This window comes from Mytilus edulis, chromosome 5, assembly GCF_963676685.1.
Source record: "Mytilus edulis chromosome 5, xbMytEdul2.2, whole genome shotgun sequence".
NCBI classification, from domain to species: domain Eukaryota; kingdom Metazoa; phylum Mollusca; class Bivalvia; order Mytilida; family Mytilidae; genus Mytilus; species Mytilus edulis.
The window spans coordinates 73758372-73777163 of record NC_092348.1 but is presented as its reverse complement, the minus strand read 5'-3'; the positions used below and the strand labels follow the sequence as shown (position 1 = coordinate 73777163).

General features: G+C 30.7%; 1 protein-coding gene across 1 annotated transcript; it reads left to right on the top strand.

The window, feature by feature from the left end:
- The first annotated feature begins 6230 nt into the window (after positions 1-6230).
- Positions 6231-16920, top strand: LOC139524439 (ubiquitin-conjugating enzyme E2 variant 2-like). Its single transcript, XM_071319212.1, has 4 exons — positions 6231-6337; positions 9890-10035; positions 10941-11075; positions 14055-16920. Exons 1-4 carry the CDS (start codon positions 6316-6318, stop codon positions 14196-14198), a joined length of 447 nt encoding a protein of 148 aa, XP_071175313.1. The 5' UTR covers positions 6231-6315; the 3' UTR covers positions 14199-16920.
- Positions 16921-18792: the final 1872 nt, after the last annotated feature.

The window sequence follows — 18792 nt, the reverse complement described above, 5'->3', positions numbered from 1 at the left end:
GTTGTATAAGCATTGGCATATCTTAATTCATGGAAATTATTTGGCCCCGCTCCATCAGTCATGGTCTATTGACTTAAAACGTTTGCTTAGTTTTCATGTATTAGTTTGTAATTAAGACGGTTTATGGGGAACCACTAGTGATAGTGAGTGATAGGTCAATCATATTTGGTATGCAGTTCTGCTGTTGTCTGTTCTATGGCCGGGTTGTTGTCTCTTTGACATATTCCCCATGTCCATTCTCAATTTTATTAGTAAGTGTATTAGCATTGGCATATCTCATAACAATTGAGATTATTTTTGACCTCGCCCTCTCAATTATGGTTTATTGATTTCGAAATTTTGCTCAGTTTACATGTATTAGTTTGTGTTTAGGTCTGTTTAAAGGGAACTACTTGTTATAAGTCAATGGTATTTGGTATGCAGTTGTATTAGCATTGGCACATCTCATTTCCATATAGAAATTGTTTAGCCATGACCATTCAGTCATGGTTTATTGACTTTAAATAAATATTTGCAACACCTAAATGTACATGTTTAGGTGTTGCTATTTTAACATTTAACATTTGCATTATCAAAATTACAAAAAAGCGAGACATATCTCTGTGATATTAGAAAGGGTCTCAGTAGCCGAGCGGTCGAAGAAGTCGAGTCACTGTATCACTAGCCTGTCAAAATTGGTTTTGATTTCGAATCCCGCTTGACTCCAATCTAAATTGATCAGGATTATCAGAATTCCTATGCCGAATATCGGTGGTTCTCTTGGCACTCGTGTTTCCTCCAGAAACAAAACAAAAAAGACAGCCACGAAATAGAACAATAGTTCTAAAAGTGGCGTCAAACAATAATCAATAAATTAATCATTTACAGAGAGTACGTCCTATTCTGTTTTTTTTCTTCACTGCAGCAATTGATTGTTTATCCCTTCACTTTTTTCATAGAGTATGTTGTAGGTATATTTCTTTCATAGAGTAAGTTGTAGGTATATTTCCATAGAGTAAGTTGTAGGTATATTTCCTTCATAGAGTAAGTTGTAGGTATATTTCCATAGAGTAAGTTGTAGGTATATTTTCTTCATATTTTAAATGTAGTTGATAGAATATTTAAAAACAGTTTTATGTGAAATCAAGGATTTGTATAGTATACTATACAAATCCTTGGTGAAATGGATAATAAAATTTTTGAAAGTAACACAATCAATAAAGTATTTAGATGTCTGATGAAAAATTGAAAGAAAGCATACAAGTGTGATGGGATTGCTTCCCTTAGAACATGTCGTAGATACTTAGGCAATTAAATATTGGGTAAGTGCAACGGCTACTGGATTTCATTACCCGCCATGATCACTCAATGTTCTTATAGTTGCGCAAATATTTATTAGGTTTAAAGATGTTACAAATTATTTAAATCTTTTAAAGATGCCCTATGCATTATTGTCCAATTGGTATATTTTCCATTTCGTATTAAAACATATTTATTCCTACTCCTGGAAATTCAAAGTTAAAACAAATTCAATGGTCATGCATGTTAAAAGAAACAAGTTAGACTGCACTGTAATTGTATATTCCTCCCCAATATGTTAATTGTCCAACTTTTAATTCTTGAATAAAATATAAATGTACTGATAGTACATAAATGCTATTTCAAATAAAGGGAGGGGAAGTACGCGACTTTTTTTATAACTTTAAAGAGGCCCCTCATGGGGGGGTCCTAGTAATCACATAATCACCATTTTTTTGCCAATATAATCACATAATCATTAAATATTTGCTTATCTTTAGTAATCAAATAATCATAAACTAAAAATACAGTCCTAGGTAATCAAATAATCATGAAATTTTTGGCTTAATAATCAAATAATCATTAAAAAAAACGGCCAAGTAATCACATAATCAAAAACCCCATGAGGGCCCTCTTTAAACTTCAGAAATCAGATGGTATTTAAATGATGGAAAATAACGCAAAACCCTACTTTTTTATAAACTTTTTTCTACCGTGTGGTGTTACATAAGTGTGAACAAGTTTAAGATGATTTTGCAGCTGCTAGATTTGGTTAGAATGTATACAAGAATAAACAACGTAAACAACCGATTTCAAGAAAACATATAATTGTTTATCCAGAGACTGTTTATCCTTATAAAAAGAAGTTGATTTCTGGAATAAAACTTTAATATATACATGTACAAGGCAACAAAAGAAATAATTACAAGGCAATGCATTTTGCATATAATGTAATTAGATTAGATGTATGTTTCATTATAATACACTATTCTGATTGGCTGACTGCAATCTCACATTATTCCTTAATCAACTTCATTACACAATAAAATTTATCATTCATGATGACACGAGGTCCCACAATAAAGTGCACATGTAAATAAAAAAAACTTGGTAAAAATCGTGTTTTCGTGATCCTAGCTAAAAAAAAAAGTAATTATAAGTATTAAATGCTTCTTTTTGTAACTACATTAGCGGTTGTAAAAGTGGTGCCCGTGCTAACATTTTTAAAATGATCTTCGGTCAACGCTTTTACATCCCAATGAAGTTACAAAAAGAAGCATTCAAATCTTAAAATAATAAAATTGGATACAGTGTACCAAAGCAAATAATTCACCAAATGTTCTAACTTTTACAGTGTTATTTTCTTCTCAAAACCATTGATTTAAGGCAAAAACGCGATTTTTTTTGGTTGTTATTTCAAAAATCGTATTTTTACCCCAAAAATTATAAAAATCGATATTAAAACTTAAAACTTTAAATTTTAAATATTGAATCACTTCGCAGGTATTGAATACTTAAATCTCATCTTTGAAATGAAGTGCCGACTTTTGGCATCATTTTCCGCAAAATAACTTTGGCCCGTCGGTGTTTAAAAACTCGGTAGATTCTAACTTTCCAATTTGGTCAGATTATTTTAGTCATATGTATTTGCCTTGATAATGAATGTTTTCTATTGGATAATTTAACAGATTTCCTTACCTATTATATGTTATGATATCTAGGATTACAAACGTGTGTATCGTTTCTTTTGTTGACATCGGTATTTTTATGAAAGTAGTTGTTTTCCTGTATGAAACTTGTAAAAGTAGTTGTTTCCCGGTTTAAACTTTTTAACCACAATAAGTATACAATAAGAATAACATCAAATAAAAGGGCTTTTGCATTTAGTGTAAGAAAATAATAGATAAAGACAATAGTAGTTTACTGCTGTATAATAGCCACACATCTATTTAATATCTAAAACAAATCTGGTCCACAAACCAAAACTGTGACATCAAATATAAGAGGAAAACAATGGAATAACAGAAACACTGAACTGCTACAAAAAACAAAGGCCAGCATACATTGCACATAGAAACGGACTATTTGATAACAACAACTGCCAAATTCCTGACTAGGTACAGGAAATTTTAAGAAATAGAATAGGACTTTGTATTCTAAGTTGCGGGCTAACAAGAACCATACAAACGTGGGATAAGCACTGTACATAGAGCTTTTTGCCGACAATAAAGACACATAAAACATACACATTAGACATACATAAGATATGCAATAGCAAAATGTTCCTATAAAAACATCTGCACAAACTAACAAAGCACTGAACTACTTTATAAGCACATGCACATCTATTTCTTCAAGCTGCATAGAATACTCCAAAAAATATCAAATCATCAAGATCTGCTGGAGCCCCATGCGCATGATCGAGTTGTCTTTCCAGTTTTTGATAATACTTTTAAACTGGTTCATGTTCGTCTGCGAACGGATCTCGCCAGGTAGCTTCTTTCAGAGTGAAACTCCAGTATGAAGCATGAATTAACGAAGACTAACATTTGTGTTCTCTCCTATAGTACTTCAACAGTGCAATGCATTACGTACATGAGGGACATGTACATCACCCCATGCCGCTGAAATTATATTCGTTTAAGAACAATTAAGCACAACTTACTTATAAAAACAAATACGACCATACATATACATAACAAATGTACATTTGAAAAACTAACAAAGGAAGACATGATTTGATGTCAATAAATGATTAACTTACCGATATTGGCTCTGTGTCTTAAAAAATAAAAAAAAATGGGGGACAAAGTAAATATGTTCTCTTTCAATAAATTGTATTTCTATGAAATTGACAATCCGGCGACACGTTTGAAAATCAAACGCTTCCAACTTATCATCCAAACCAGAAATATGTGTATATATCTCTCTGGTATTATTAGAAGACCATTACAACTATAATGACTGTTTGGTACAATTGATAAGTCGATCTTTTCGCACCTGAAGACTGCCGGCAAAACATATCGGCACCTAAAAAAAGAACTAAACCCTAAGCGAAACAGTGATATTTCACGATTAAACGACAGAATAGATTAATTATAACTATAGCGTACAATTTAACCCACTGATTATATTTCAGTTTTTTGCATATTTTTGTACGTTAAAGTTGAGATACAAAATTAAAGAAAAATAGTGGCAGGGTATTTATCCATCCCTCGTCAATAACAACAAAAAATCCGGACACTAAGTACATATCTGAGAGTACTTGGCTTGCAGTTACCGATATAGCTCCACAGTGTTTTAAAGCCCCAAAAAATCATGTACCTTAGACCAGAGACATATAGTACATCAATTGTATTATATGTCTCTGCTTAAACTAAATTGAGTTTAATATAAACACATTCTTTCCATTTAATTGTATTTAACGTGATTATTTATTTTTGACAGTAGTATTTTGAAACGTATATCATCTTAATTTTTCTTATTTTATTAAAAGTTTGTTTTATAAATATATTTTCATGTTTTAACCCCTGGACAAAGACACACTTATATCCAAAGTTTTTCTGGCACTGAAAAAAATAACCCCTGGACAAAGAAACTTTATTCTATTTTTAACAATCTAGGATTTTCAAACCTAGCTGGGGGAAACTTTTCTATTAAACAATATCTACCAAGTATTAAACAACGAGTGATTGATCAGTGCACACAGGATCAATCATCAAAAATTCATGATTCATCAAAACTAAAATTTTATCAACAATTTCATAATTCAAAGCAGCGTAGTTCTTATGTTGATGTTCTAAGTAATAGATTAGAAAGGTCATCTCTGTGTAAAATTAGATTGAGTGCACACAATCTTGCTATTGAAAGGGGCGATGTTTAGGTTTAGCCACTGACGAACGAGTTTGTAATGTATGTAAATCAGGTGAGGTAGAAGATGAAAATCACTTTTTACTGAAATGTAAAAAAAATTCAAACTATAGATTTAACTTTAAAAATAAGATATTAAATATACTTCCTACATGTTGTAGTGAAAATCAGCTAAATATTAATAGTTGTATTAATAGTAATTCTTTAAAAGTCCTGAAAGTGACTAGTTCTTATATATATAAATGTCTGATGTATAGAAACGAGATTTTAGTTTCTTAATTATAACATATTTAAATACTAGTAACTGTATGCTGTATTCATTGTTGTAATGCACTGTAATATGGGCCTTTGCCAATTATTGTAATTGTGTTTGTGCCAATAAAATATTTGTAAAATATTTGTATTTTGTATTTGTTTTAGAATTTTATTATGTAGGCTATACACGTCGATTTGTCATTCATTACCGGAAAGAACATTTTACACGTGTAATTTATTAAACGATAGAAAGCATTGGGAATCCAGGTTTGCAACAAAGGACAATAAAATACTCTTAAAGAAGACGGAACAATCGATTAGGAAAATCTCTTCACTATAAATCAATATGTCCAATACGGTTTTTACAAAGTATAAAACTGTCTAGGGGTCGATATAGTAACCAAACTTTTTTTGTACAATTTCAATTTTTGATAATGTAATTCATTCATTGGGGGGAGGGGCAAATTATCGGTTTAGGCCACAGGCACTCGTATCAGAACAGTGGCGGATCCAGGGGGGGGGGGGGGTTCCGGGGGTGCGCACCCCCCCTTTATTTTTGCCGATCAATGCATTTGAATCGGGACATATGTTTTGCACCCCCCCCTTTGCCCTGGGTGCCCTGGGTTAGCACCCCCCCCTTTCGAAAATTCCTGCATCCACCCCTGCAGAATCCCCCCCTTATATACCTGTTATATTAGGTATATGAGAAAAAAAATTCTGAGACAAGTGCCTGTGGTTTAGGCTGTGACATTTAAAAAAAAATTCTAGTGCATGCAGGTTTTGTCGACTTTTCTCCCAAACACAAATAAATTTCTCCCAAACACAAATAATATTTTACACCTGTGACGAATAGCACTCATCCGGATTCGCCCCATTCCTAACTCGGTTCTGATATTACATATAGCAACCATCATGGCGGGTTCCACAGATACAGGTCGAGATCAAAATATCTATTTTTCTAACAGTTTTGCAGAAATTTGTTTTAAAAAAACATGTCAAATGACTTCTATAACACACATCCTAATACTTGACATCTTGAACGAGAGCCCTCTATGTAAATCTTGTTCGTTAAACACTTTGGAATTTCACGCCGGTTTGGTGTCTCCCATTTTCACAACATCATGGTATTTCTTTCATAAAGAATTTAACCAAATTTTGATTTAAGGACACATTTTAAATGTTATTCTAATGATAAAAGGGATAGACTTCGTTTAAATACCCTTTTAACTCAATAAAAGATGCAGTGGTTACATAGTTTACACTAAGAATTTCCTGTTTTAGCCTTGTTAGTGATTCATGATCTTGTTTTTACTAGAGTATAACCAGATACACACAGCAAAATGATGCTGTGCTACCAACTCATTTAATTTCTTCCAAATCATGTTTTGGACCACATTCAAATCTTTTTTCAACAATATTTATGCTCATAATTTACATTTTTAATACAGTAGAGGGACAAACAGACCTTTGTCATGATTAAGATATTTTAGTGTGAATAATGGGATATGGCTTTTATTTTTGAAGGATTTCAGAATAAAACCTTATCAGGACTCGAGAATAAATGATTTTTTGTCAGGAATGTTGGATGACAACCCACTACCTTTCCTCACAGTAGAATCGCCTGTTTCGATATACATTTGTACAACAGTTGATATCATAAATTGCATTACCTAATTACTTCATATCCATAATGTTACTGTACATGGATATTATTTGTCTTGTGCCTGTTTAGTCAAAACAAGGGGTTCCCTAATTTGGAACACATCTGTCAAATTCTCAATATCAATCAGATATGGTGATCATGAAGTCACACCTACAGAATATTGCATGAACTAAATTACATGAACTGTAAAAGTACATTTATGACATCAATTTGCTCCCTTTTACCCAATTATTGTTTTTTTTTAGTTTGCCAAAGACTAGTCATTGTAAAGATCTTAGTTACTGTTACTGCTTATATTAAGTTTTGAATAGTGTTTCTTTTGCAACAGACATGGCAGTTGATTCCTGTACAATTTTCAGAAATAATGTTTTTGGTAGAAACTTTTGAATTTATTGATAAAAGTACCGTTAAATAAACATGATAAATATGTATCATATTTTTTTTGAGGCACCAGAAACCTCTAGGACAAAAAGAAGTAGCTGTAGCTTACGATTAAGACATGGATATTTAATCACATACACAATCTATGACAAACAAATGAATTATTTAAAAAACAACTTTTTTCATGATTGAATTATTCATTATCTTATGCATGTTACACATAAAACAAGGAGATGTGGTATGATTGACATTGAGAAAACTATCCATCAAAGTTGAAATGAAGTGCATGACATGTAAACAATTATACTATGAGTATGGCAACTGTATAGCCTTCAAAATGTTTAAATTCACAGTAGCTACATTTTATTCAAAAAGATAAACTATGTTAGGAATAATATCATTCAAGAAAAGGGGTGTTATGAAAAAATAGTAAAAACAACCATGAAAATTTGAATCAACCAATATTTGCCAGTATTGACCACTTGGGGAGTATTATTCGGGGCGGTAAATTCCGGTAAATACCAGGCGTGGTATTTACCGCCCAACCTTGGAAATAGCTTTTCTTCAATCAAACATTAAGCATGTTATTAATTTACAACAGGTAATCCATTTGATATCCCACATGTACACAATGTATACTAGCTAATGTAGGAAGAAAAAATACTATGATTATAATCTTGATTTCATTTACAAAACAAATGTATGTATTATGAAATTGAGAATGAAAACAGGGAATGTGTCTAAGAGACAACAACCAGGCCAAATAGCAGAAGGCCACCAATTCAAGGGTCTTCAACACAGTGAGAAAATCCTCTACTCTGAGGCGGGCTTCATGATCAGCTGCCTTTAAACAAAAATGTGTTAAAGTTCAATGAAAATGTATGATGGATTAAAACTATACTGATCCATGTTCAGTGGTGAAAAGATTTTGAAGAAATATTGATAAAAAATGTTAGGCTCTTGACTCAAAACTAGGGTCTACTATAAATATGTTTGCCACAAGGAATAAAATAAATCCATCAGTTTCTTTGTTCTCCCTAGAATTTAAAAAAGCACCATTGAAATTATCATAGCAGCACTGGTTTTCCAAAAACAATAACGTACCATGGCCCCAGGCTCTATACAATCTGTTATAAAATCCAAGATAGAACCATGGTAGAAAATATAGCATGCTGGGGGCAAACACTAATTCAATTTTTTGTCAAAAGGGTGAGTCTGAATTTCCATCACAAATTAATGACAAAATATTTTTAGACTTTATTTTTTTTATTGACAACCATTCAAAATATTACCTAGACAATCAAATCAATACATATTAGTGGAAGATACTTCATATAATCATTATCTTGTCTAATGAGATTTTAATATTGACTAATTGTTAATACCCTGTGTACAGTTAGTACCATTACTTCATACTTTGCTGGTAACAATGTAGACCCACGGCTAGTACAAAATGTACCATCAATGGAAAACATCACTGATACAATGTATTTATTAAAGCAGAACTGAAACTCTTCCTTGTTTGACATTTATTGTTAGCTTTACAAACTTTTAAGTAAGACTATAATCATTAACAAAGTACTGTAAATTCAGAAATTATTGTGTGTATTTATTATTGCGATTTTGTCAGTTTAGACTTAAATGCAATTTTAATTTTTACGATTTTGAAAAAAATCCTGTTTAACATGTTTAAATAATATTGCCTTTACAACTCTGTCACATTTTTCTCAATAATAAAAACGTCGCATTAATTTCAGAATTTACAGTACATGCAATTCTGAATTCAGTCTAATTATATAACATCACTCTGAATGGAGTTTGCATGAGTAACTGTGAAATATCTTTGCGATTGCCAATGAGACATTTATCAACTAGAATCAAATGATGTAGATGTTAACATATATGTGTTTATTGAATAATCTGTATATTAAAATAACAAGTCTAAAAGGGTATATATACAATAATATATATAAATATATATAATCATGAAATACATAGTTGAGTCCCCAGGTGTAAAGATGACAATACTAAGCAACTGATTACATTATTTTAATCCACTTCTCTAAAAATTGACAACTTCTCCAATTTCTCTGCATGAAGAGTCACATCTCCCTCTCCAAATATCCTAGATAAGAACCTGCATAGTTGTATATTCATAGACAAAGTCTGCGTTTCCACCATAAATCACTAAACAGTCACAGTTACAGTTGATGGGGTTCGTGTTGTTTATTCTTTAGTTTTCTATGTTGTGTCGTGTGTGCTGTTGTTTGTTTGTCTTTTTCATTTTTATCCATGGCGTTTGTTTTAGATTTATGAGTTTGACTGTCCCTTTGGTATCTTTCGTCCCTCTTTAACACATTTTCACAACTTTGTTATACATGTATATACATGTACATGTATGTCAGTCCTCCATAAACTTAATTTTTATGTTTTATGTTGCAGTGAAAGTACCAAGAAATTTTAAATTATTAGATGAGTTGGAGACTGGACAGAAGGGTGTTAGTGACGGCACAATAAGCTGGGGTTTAGAAAATGATGATGATAATACATTAACACACTGGACAGGAACAATTATAGGACCACCAAGGGTAAGATAGGAAAAACTACTGGCATGTGTTTATACCTTTTAGGAAATGTTCATTGTCAACACTCAACACCTGCCCAATTTAAGTAACTCCTGCAGACATTCATCTAGTACAAGTCTGCATTATCTGTAATACTACATATAAATATACCAGTTAAAAAAGTAATACAGGCATACACATCTGAAAATGTCAATTATTAGTGAGTTGAAATCATAGTTTTAGTATAATTACATGTGTATTAACTGATGTTTCACAATGAAAATGTATCTTTAAATAATGCCAGAACAATACATTTGAATGAGGACTGTAGTGGGTATTTTGCACAGAAACATTACTGAAATGTTGAAACAGAAATTTTCAATTTAAAAAAAAGAGTTTTCTAATGTAGGGTCCATTCTTGATAATTCTTTAGTTTTATTACAACTCAACATTTCACATTTTTCAGTTTTCAAATATTATATTACTTATATTGCAATGACCTTGTTCATTCAACAAAAATATATCAGCCACACCATTCTCAGGAATGCCTTCAGAAATAGTGTGCAGCTTGACAATGATTACTACATATGATGTTGTAACATGTGAATTTTGAATTGATCAGCAACTTACTTCCTGTTTCCTATTGGTTGAATAAAAACAAATATTTTTGTCACACTTTTCTGAGGGACTTCTTAACAGAAGGTCATAAGTTATGAAGAGTTTATGCTTTCCAGATCCGTCGGGCAACTACGAAATTCCAATATTTTGAATTGCTTATCAGGGTTATATATGCTTAGCATGACAAACCATGCATTCTTGTTTAGTTATGAGTACCACTGATTAGACATCATTTGTTCTATTCAGTGAACTTGGTATCTTTATATTACTTGTATTACACTGTTATTTGATATGTATTTTATATTTTTCAGACACCTTTTGAAAGTAAAATCTATACATTAAAACTAACCTGTGGTGAATACTATCCAGACAAACCTCCAATAGCTAGATTTGTATCCAAGTTAAAAATGACGTGTGTACTTGATTCTGGCCCTCAGACAGGTTTGGTAAGTTTATTAATCAGTGAAACAAGGAATATGAATTTTGTACAAAAAATGTACCTATAGAAAAAAAAAACTCACAATTCATATGACATATTTGTATCTGTAAAGTAGAATTCACATTAAATAAAAGGTATAGGATAAACATCATTGAAATCATACTGAATATCATAAAATAAAATGTATAGGATAAACATCATTGAAATCATACTGAATATCATAAAATAAAATGTATAGGATAAACATCATTGAAATCATACTGAATATCATAAAATAAAATGTATAGGATAAACATCATTGAAATCATACTGAATATCATAAAATAAAATGTATAGGATAAACATCATTGAAATCATACTGAATATCATAAAATAAAAGGTATAGGATAAACATCATTGAAAGCATACTGAATATCATAAAATAAAATGTATAGGATAAACATCATTGAAATCATACTGAATATCATAAAATAAAAGGTATAGGATAAACATCATTGAAATCATACTGAATATCATAAAATAAAAGGTATAGGATAAACATCATTGAAATCATACTGAATATCATAAAATAAAATGTATAGGATAAACATCATTGAAATCATACTGAATATCATAAAATAAAATGTATAGGATAAACATCATTGAAATCATACTGAATATCATAAAATAAAATGTATAGGATAAACATCATTGAAATCATACTGAATATCATAAAATAAAAAGAATAGGATAAACATCATTGAAAGCATACTGAATATCATAAAATAAAAGGTATAGGATAAACATTATTGAAAGCATACTGAATATCATAAAATAAAATGTATAGGATAAACATCATTGAAATCATACTGAATATCATAAAATAAAAGGTATAGGATAAACATCATTGAAATCATACTGAATATCATAAAAAACAAGTTAAAAACAACTCAAAACCAATGAAAACAGTAACCCAATAAAATTGGACCAATTTCAATAACGATAACTTCCCCCAGTAATGTTTAGGCCTAAATTAAAATATTGTTTGTTTGCCCTTTACCGATTGACCCTATAAATTAGTTCCGACTGAAAATCTTTTATTTGTATTTACCAGCAATATTTTTTTTTTTTTTTTTTCATCCCCACCGAAAATCTTATATTTGTATTTCCCGGTCAAAACTATTTTACCAGAATCTTTGGGTTTTATCTTCCCCGTTATATCAAGTCCGTTTGTTATCACATGAGCGTTTCGCATGAGCACCTGCAATTTAGAGATTCGAAGCATTTGATTTGAATCGATGTTGAAAGTTTTGAATTATGATATGACGAACGTTGCCCTGTGTCTTTATACTTGAAGAGCAGGGTTCATTCAAAAAAGTTCGTCAAATACAAAATTATCAACGTGTGTACAAAATATTTTGTTAATGGACGTTGTATACTATGTAGGGATGGCCTTTGCCTTTGATGATCCCTACTCCCTAGATCAGGATGATTATGTTAACGTAGTCCGAGATTACTCTGACATCCAATGGCTGTTTTGCAAGACAAGCCCACGGCCCCAGTTTGTCTGGTAAAACAGCCGTTGGACGTCGGAGTAATCTCAGACTAATGTTCCTGCTGACTTCGACAAGCTTTGACATTTTATTTATATCTGACATGAACCGAAGTCCTGTAAATTGGAGAATAATTGGCAGTAAAATTTTAAGTTTTCCTTACAGACCATTTATAAATGCGATGTAAAATACGTGAGAATTGAGTTTGAAGTCTTTTAAATTTTTATTGATAACACTGGCACACACGAAAATTTAAACACTGTCTCTAGGGTTGTAAGTAAAATAAGACAAATGCTTAGTTTTAGCTCTTTTAACATGTTTAACTGGTTGCATTACGATGATGGTCAAATATTTTTTTTATTTCACAGATATAATCTCTGATAATTTAAGTACAAATTTTGATAAAATTGGTAGAATGTCAGAATAAAACATGCTATAGATTGCACATTTTACAGCTGTTTCACAAACCATGCTAGGGAGACTTATGATCTTAATGAACCTTTAGGTCAAGTTAAGCGTACAAGGTACATGTACGTAGTACAGAATATTAGTGCAAGTTTAAACTCATGTTCCAGGGATATAAACAATTGAAAATATGCCGCACAGCTCTATATTTTGATATTTGAAAACAAAATAGTAGTGCATATGAATTAACTTCACATTCTACATGATATTTTTTTTTCATAACTTCCTGGGACTATTATACTAATCACAGAAACTTTAATAATAGTAAAGATCAGTAAAATCATACTTAAACAAAAGCAATACAGACAAATATGATATCATTCAGATTTTATATCTATAAAATAAAATATTAAACCCACCTGCCTACCCATGAAAAAATGAACCGAGCCAAGTTATTTTTTGTGAAAGAAAAATAAAATATTTTACCTACCTACCTACCCTGTTTCAAAAAATAGGGTCGGAAAAGGGCAAACAAACAATATTTTAGTTTAGGCCTTAGGGCTGTTCCAGAAAATACTATGTCCCCCCCAGGGACGGCACTTTTTTTTAACCCCCACCACCCACAGAAATAAAATTTAATAAGAACAGCACTCCCTTTGCATTTTGGTATTTCAAATACAACCACCCACATAATATTTAAAAAAATTGCCTTCCCTGGGGGGGACATAGTATTTTATGGAACAGCCCTTACCAGAAAAGAAATGAGGTTTTATCATTTTTTTTATCATTTAAAAAAAAAAAATACCATAAAATAATACTGATTATGTTGGTAAAGCAGGGTTCTGACTACAGCAAATCCTGGACTCACGGAATCTCTTTGGACTCAATCATGATCAAAACTTGCAAATTGCATGACAATCGTAAATTGTTGTATATGTATCAACTGAGCACATATTTTATCATTTTAAAGCAAAAGATAAAAAATGTTCTGGTGTTGCTGAATGAAGTCTTTCAGTAAATACCTCAGTTTATTTTCTTTTTATATTCAGGTTGATTCCAGGAAGGTAGATGCATTAAGAAACTGGACACACGAATGCTCAATTAAACAGATTTTAATGGATATCAGAAAACAAATGACACTTAAAGAAAATTTTAAATTCTCTCAACCACCAGAAGGAACTAGTTTTAGTTAAATGAAATCTTTTCTTGTTTGGTTTTCCTAGATACTGATGGGGTGTGTAATTAATGCCAAGGTCTGATCTAGTCATGGCAACTATTTGGAAGGGAGGTAACCATGGCTTAACTAACAGATTGTCTGCCCATTATTTGCTAAGTTAGTGAAAGCTTTACAAGTTAAAAGTATATACCTCATGGCGAAAATCTTTCTTCCAAATAGTTACAGAGAAAGGATCAATTAAGTGCTATGATGAATATTTTGGGAAGCTCACCTACGTTGAAACTGTACAGCAACTAAGAAAAAGAACATTGATTAACATTATGTAAATCAATAGTTACAGTAATATAATGATAAAAAATATAGTTTTTTTTAGACGTTTGCTGTAATTGAACTTTTGTTCCTTTTCAAACCAATTACATGCTCATATATAGATGAACTTCCCAAATATAGTCTTTCTTTAATGTAGTTGTATGTATATTGCGTTAGAAATAAAGGAAAATCATAACAAAAATTGTACGAATCATAATTATTGCTGACAATGAAGAAGGACAACTTCTATTATTGATGCTAAGATATATTTTCCTAGCTGTACTAAAGAATGTTTCTTATTAAACATATCTCAGATATAAAAAAATTAGAAAAAAATATATTAACCTTCATGTAGTTCTGTCCCTTTGTTGTCGACCATTTCACTTGCAACTTTTGTACTTTTGCCACTTCAGCAATTTGATTTTGGATAGCCTTCATCACAAATTTTTAGATTGTATTTTAACTTAACTAGATGAAATTCAATGCTGGTTAAAATTAGATTTTAAGTAAATTTTCCATATTCTTGTTAAAAGTGAAGTCAGAATAATTTATGTGTTAATTGAATAACAAGATCAGTATTTTTAATTTATTTTGCATAAATATTCAGGGTTTAAATAAACTACAAATAATGTTACTTATTAGTTACTTTTTATGACATATTTCTTGCTTTAAAATGAGTATGTATTTGAGATTACTGATATTTTGTATGTAATATTTAATTTTCCAGTACATGTGTTTTATGTGCCACTGTTGTAAAAAGCAGCAAAAAAGTACTTCTTTAGCAATCTCCACTAAAAGCTTACTACCTTAGGTACTCGCTTATAAGTCGGAAGTTTGGGAGTAAAATTCAGAATCCAGAGAGGGGTACCGACTTATAAGCGAGATCCAGCGACCAGAGGAAAAATCCAAGCTCGAGAAAAGTGGTCAGGAGTGAATTTCCTGGTCAAAACTACGTCAGTGATTGCCAAACCTACATAAAGTATAAGACTAAATCCTCAGAATTTGGAGCTGAAAAGGGCATCCGACTTATAGTCGGATCGCCTAATAGTAGAAAATCATTTATAGGATAAGCAGTTAAAAGAATTCAATGTGAAAATTTTAAGGATTGGGAGAATTGTTTTTTATTTTTTCTGAATTTGCTTAAATAAAATAGTTTGGCAATAAAATCATCAATTATATTTACAAATCATTTATTCTTGGTCTTCATTTGTCTTTTAAATTTGAGTTGATTTTTTTTAGAATTAGGAACACATGCACATAGATAAGTATCCCTTAGGAAAGAGCATAACTTGAACAATAGATTCTAATTGATAATTAGCATGATAAATTTATAGTCTCATTAAATACATTTTTGGATAATTATATTGTCATTAATTTTTCTTATTATTTCCGAAAGACATTTGTAAACTCATCAGAATAAGGAATGTTTGAAGTAAGATTTTTTTCTGCTATAATTGTACTTAAATTTGCAATGTATCTGCTTAAACTTACTTCAGATATTTTATTTCTGAAACTTAATAAATCTAGTGTAAAAATCACCCTACAGTAAATTAAACAATGGCTATTAATTAGCCTACATTGTGTTTTGGAAGAACTTTTATTTGTTGATTTAGATTTTCGTTGTTTGTTAAAAATTATTGCTTTTGAATTCTTTGTTTCAGACTTAGATTATATATAATAAAGCAATGGAAAATATGCATTTTTTTGGTATTAAAATTTGTGTTTTTGACTAACCATGAAAACTATGAAAGAAATTGTACTCTTATTAATTTAAGTATTTCCTAATACTTAGAGCTGCAAGTTTCATCATAATATCTTTAGAGCAGCCATTGCTAGAATCTTTAACACTTAAATTGCTATGATTGAATCTTTAATAAAATATTATTAAGGATGTACTTAAGGTGAGGTTTAGAAAGTTTTGTTAGATGTTCAGACTCCTTGTTTTTTTCCTACGATACAGAAACACCCATTTTTCTGTTCATATAAGACTCCAATAGCTCAAAATTTAAGCAGATTCTTGATTTTATTTCTTTTTAATTGAAACCTAAATAATACACCAATGCAAATATAAGATAAAAGTCAACGTTTTTCAAAATTTAAATATCTTGAAAAGGAGATCAATAAGATATCAATATTTTTTGCTCATATTTTGTTCCTTAATTAATGCTCTTCTAACTTATAGTAGTATCAATTTTAAATTCTAAATTTATTTAATTTCACCTAAGTACATCCTTAACATGTAATTTGTAACACCTATATAGAGATATTTCTGTATCAGTATTATGTAAGGGGAGATCACTCCATTAATTTGTCTAGCTTTGTAAACTCTTTGTAGGGAATGTAGGTTGAATGTCTGAACATTATATGCATTCCTTATTTCACTTTTTGCTTGATATGTTTGAAAATAAACTGTACATTCAATTCATTAATCATCTGTGTTGACTTGTAATGTATGATAATTGGCCCTGGTCCAATTTAATTACTAATTGTTCTAATGCATTCAGGATTAATGTCCTGTTTGTAAGTTTTTTCTGTCTTTATAAGGATTCTCTTTCAAATCCATGAATGCTTCTTTGACAGTGGTTTTTAACTACCTACATATTTTTATGCTGTCTTGAATTGTAAGTTAGCTTTATGGCTTTTGGTTTGTGCCTCAATATATCTGACGGTACATAGTATGTGTGTATGTCTGTCCTGTTACAGGTTTTCTAGTATTGTTTAAGAAAGTTTACTTTACACATATGCTCTAATGATCTTGAAACTTTGAACACATATGTAAAAATAAGATATAGTATAATTGGCAATGAGACAACTCTTCACTAGTATACAGTAGTTCTCGAAATGTAGCAGTTTAAAGGTCTTAACCACTAAATTTAGGACCAACACAATTTTGGTATATATTGAGGACCAACAAATTTTCCTCAAGGACCACCAAAGAAAAAATATCGATTTTCAGAAAACTGATCAAGACACCAAAAGACAGAATTTAGCAACATTTGTTTTTCATGTGCATAAAGATTTGAAGATTTAAAATTATATACATGTACCAAATTACAGATTTATATAGAAGATGTGGTTATGAGTGCAAATCCGTCAACTGTCCATCCATATAGGTCAAATTACTACCTTCAACATGAATTTTTGGCTCACACCAAACAGCAAGCTATAAACGATAAAGGGCCCCAAAAATTACTAGTGTGAAACCATTCGAACAAGAAAACCAACAGTCTCATCTATAAACCAGAGGTTCTCAAGAGCCTGAATTGCTAACCTTGATTTTTATACGACCGCAAAAATTTTAATTTTTCGTCGTATATTGCTATCACGTCGTCCGAATACTGTTAGTTTTATTGCACTCTAACTTTAGTAAAAGTGAATAGAAATCAATGAAAATATTTTTTTTTGGTGCCATGAATATGATAAACAGCAGGTCCCAACCAAAATGTGACCAAGGATATGTATAGAAAGACTTGCTATAAAAATCTTTAAATTGATGTGACATATAAATAAATAAGATAAAGTTAGAAAAAAAAGAAATGGACAATGTCAAAGAAACAACAACCCGACCAAAGAGTAGATAACAGCCGAAGGCCACCAATGGGTCTATAATGCAGTGAGAAAGTCTCTCATCCAGAGGTGGGCCTCAGATGGCCCTAAAATAGAAATGTGTAGAACTTGATCAGATCAGAATAAATGAATTACTATTTCTCTAGTATAATCTGTTATTTTTATAAATAAAAACTATTCTTATACATAAATTGTATTTATTAAAATTCAACTAATAAATATATTCTGTGAAATCTGATGTATATGATATACCTCTGAATTCTGCATATGAGATAACATTCTAATGGTCTTGCAACTTAAAATACAAGATAACTTCATAAATTCAACAAAACAAAAGAATATTCTAAATGGGAGTTTCATAAATTTCTACATTGATTTAAGTTCAGATCTGAATCAGTTTTATGTTAGTTTTACCCAACCAACTTTGAATATTTAAAACTAAAGTCATCTTAAAGATAAGAAAATTAAACTTGTGTGTTCATTTTTCTTTAACTGGTTAGTTCTTTTAACTTGATGAGCAGCAGTTGAAAATAGAAATAGAAAGCAAAATCATTCAAGTTAAACTTTAGTTAATCAATGTTTTTAAAAGTCCCAAATAGCAACATAAGCTGTTTCAACGGTGTGTGTAAATATCTAGCTAAACTTCAAATTAAAAGGATCAGTTCAGTTGCAAGAACATTTGTAAACACTTCTGAAAATTTGAATCTAATTTTTACAAAGATAAAACCCATTAC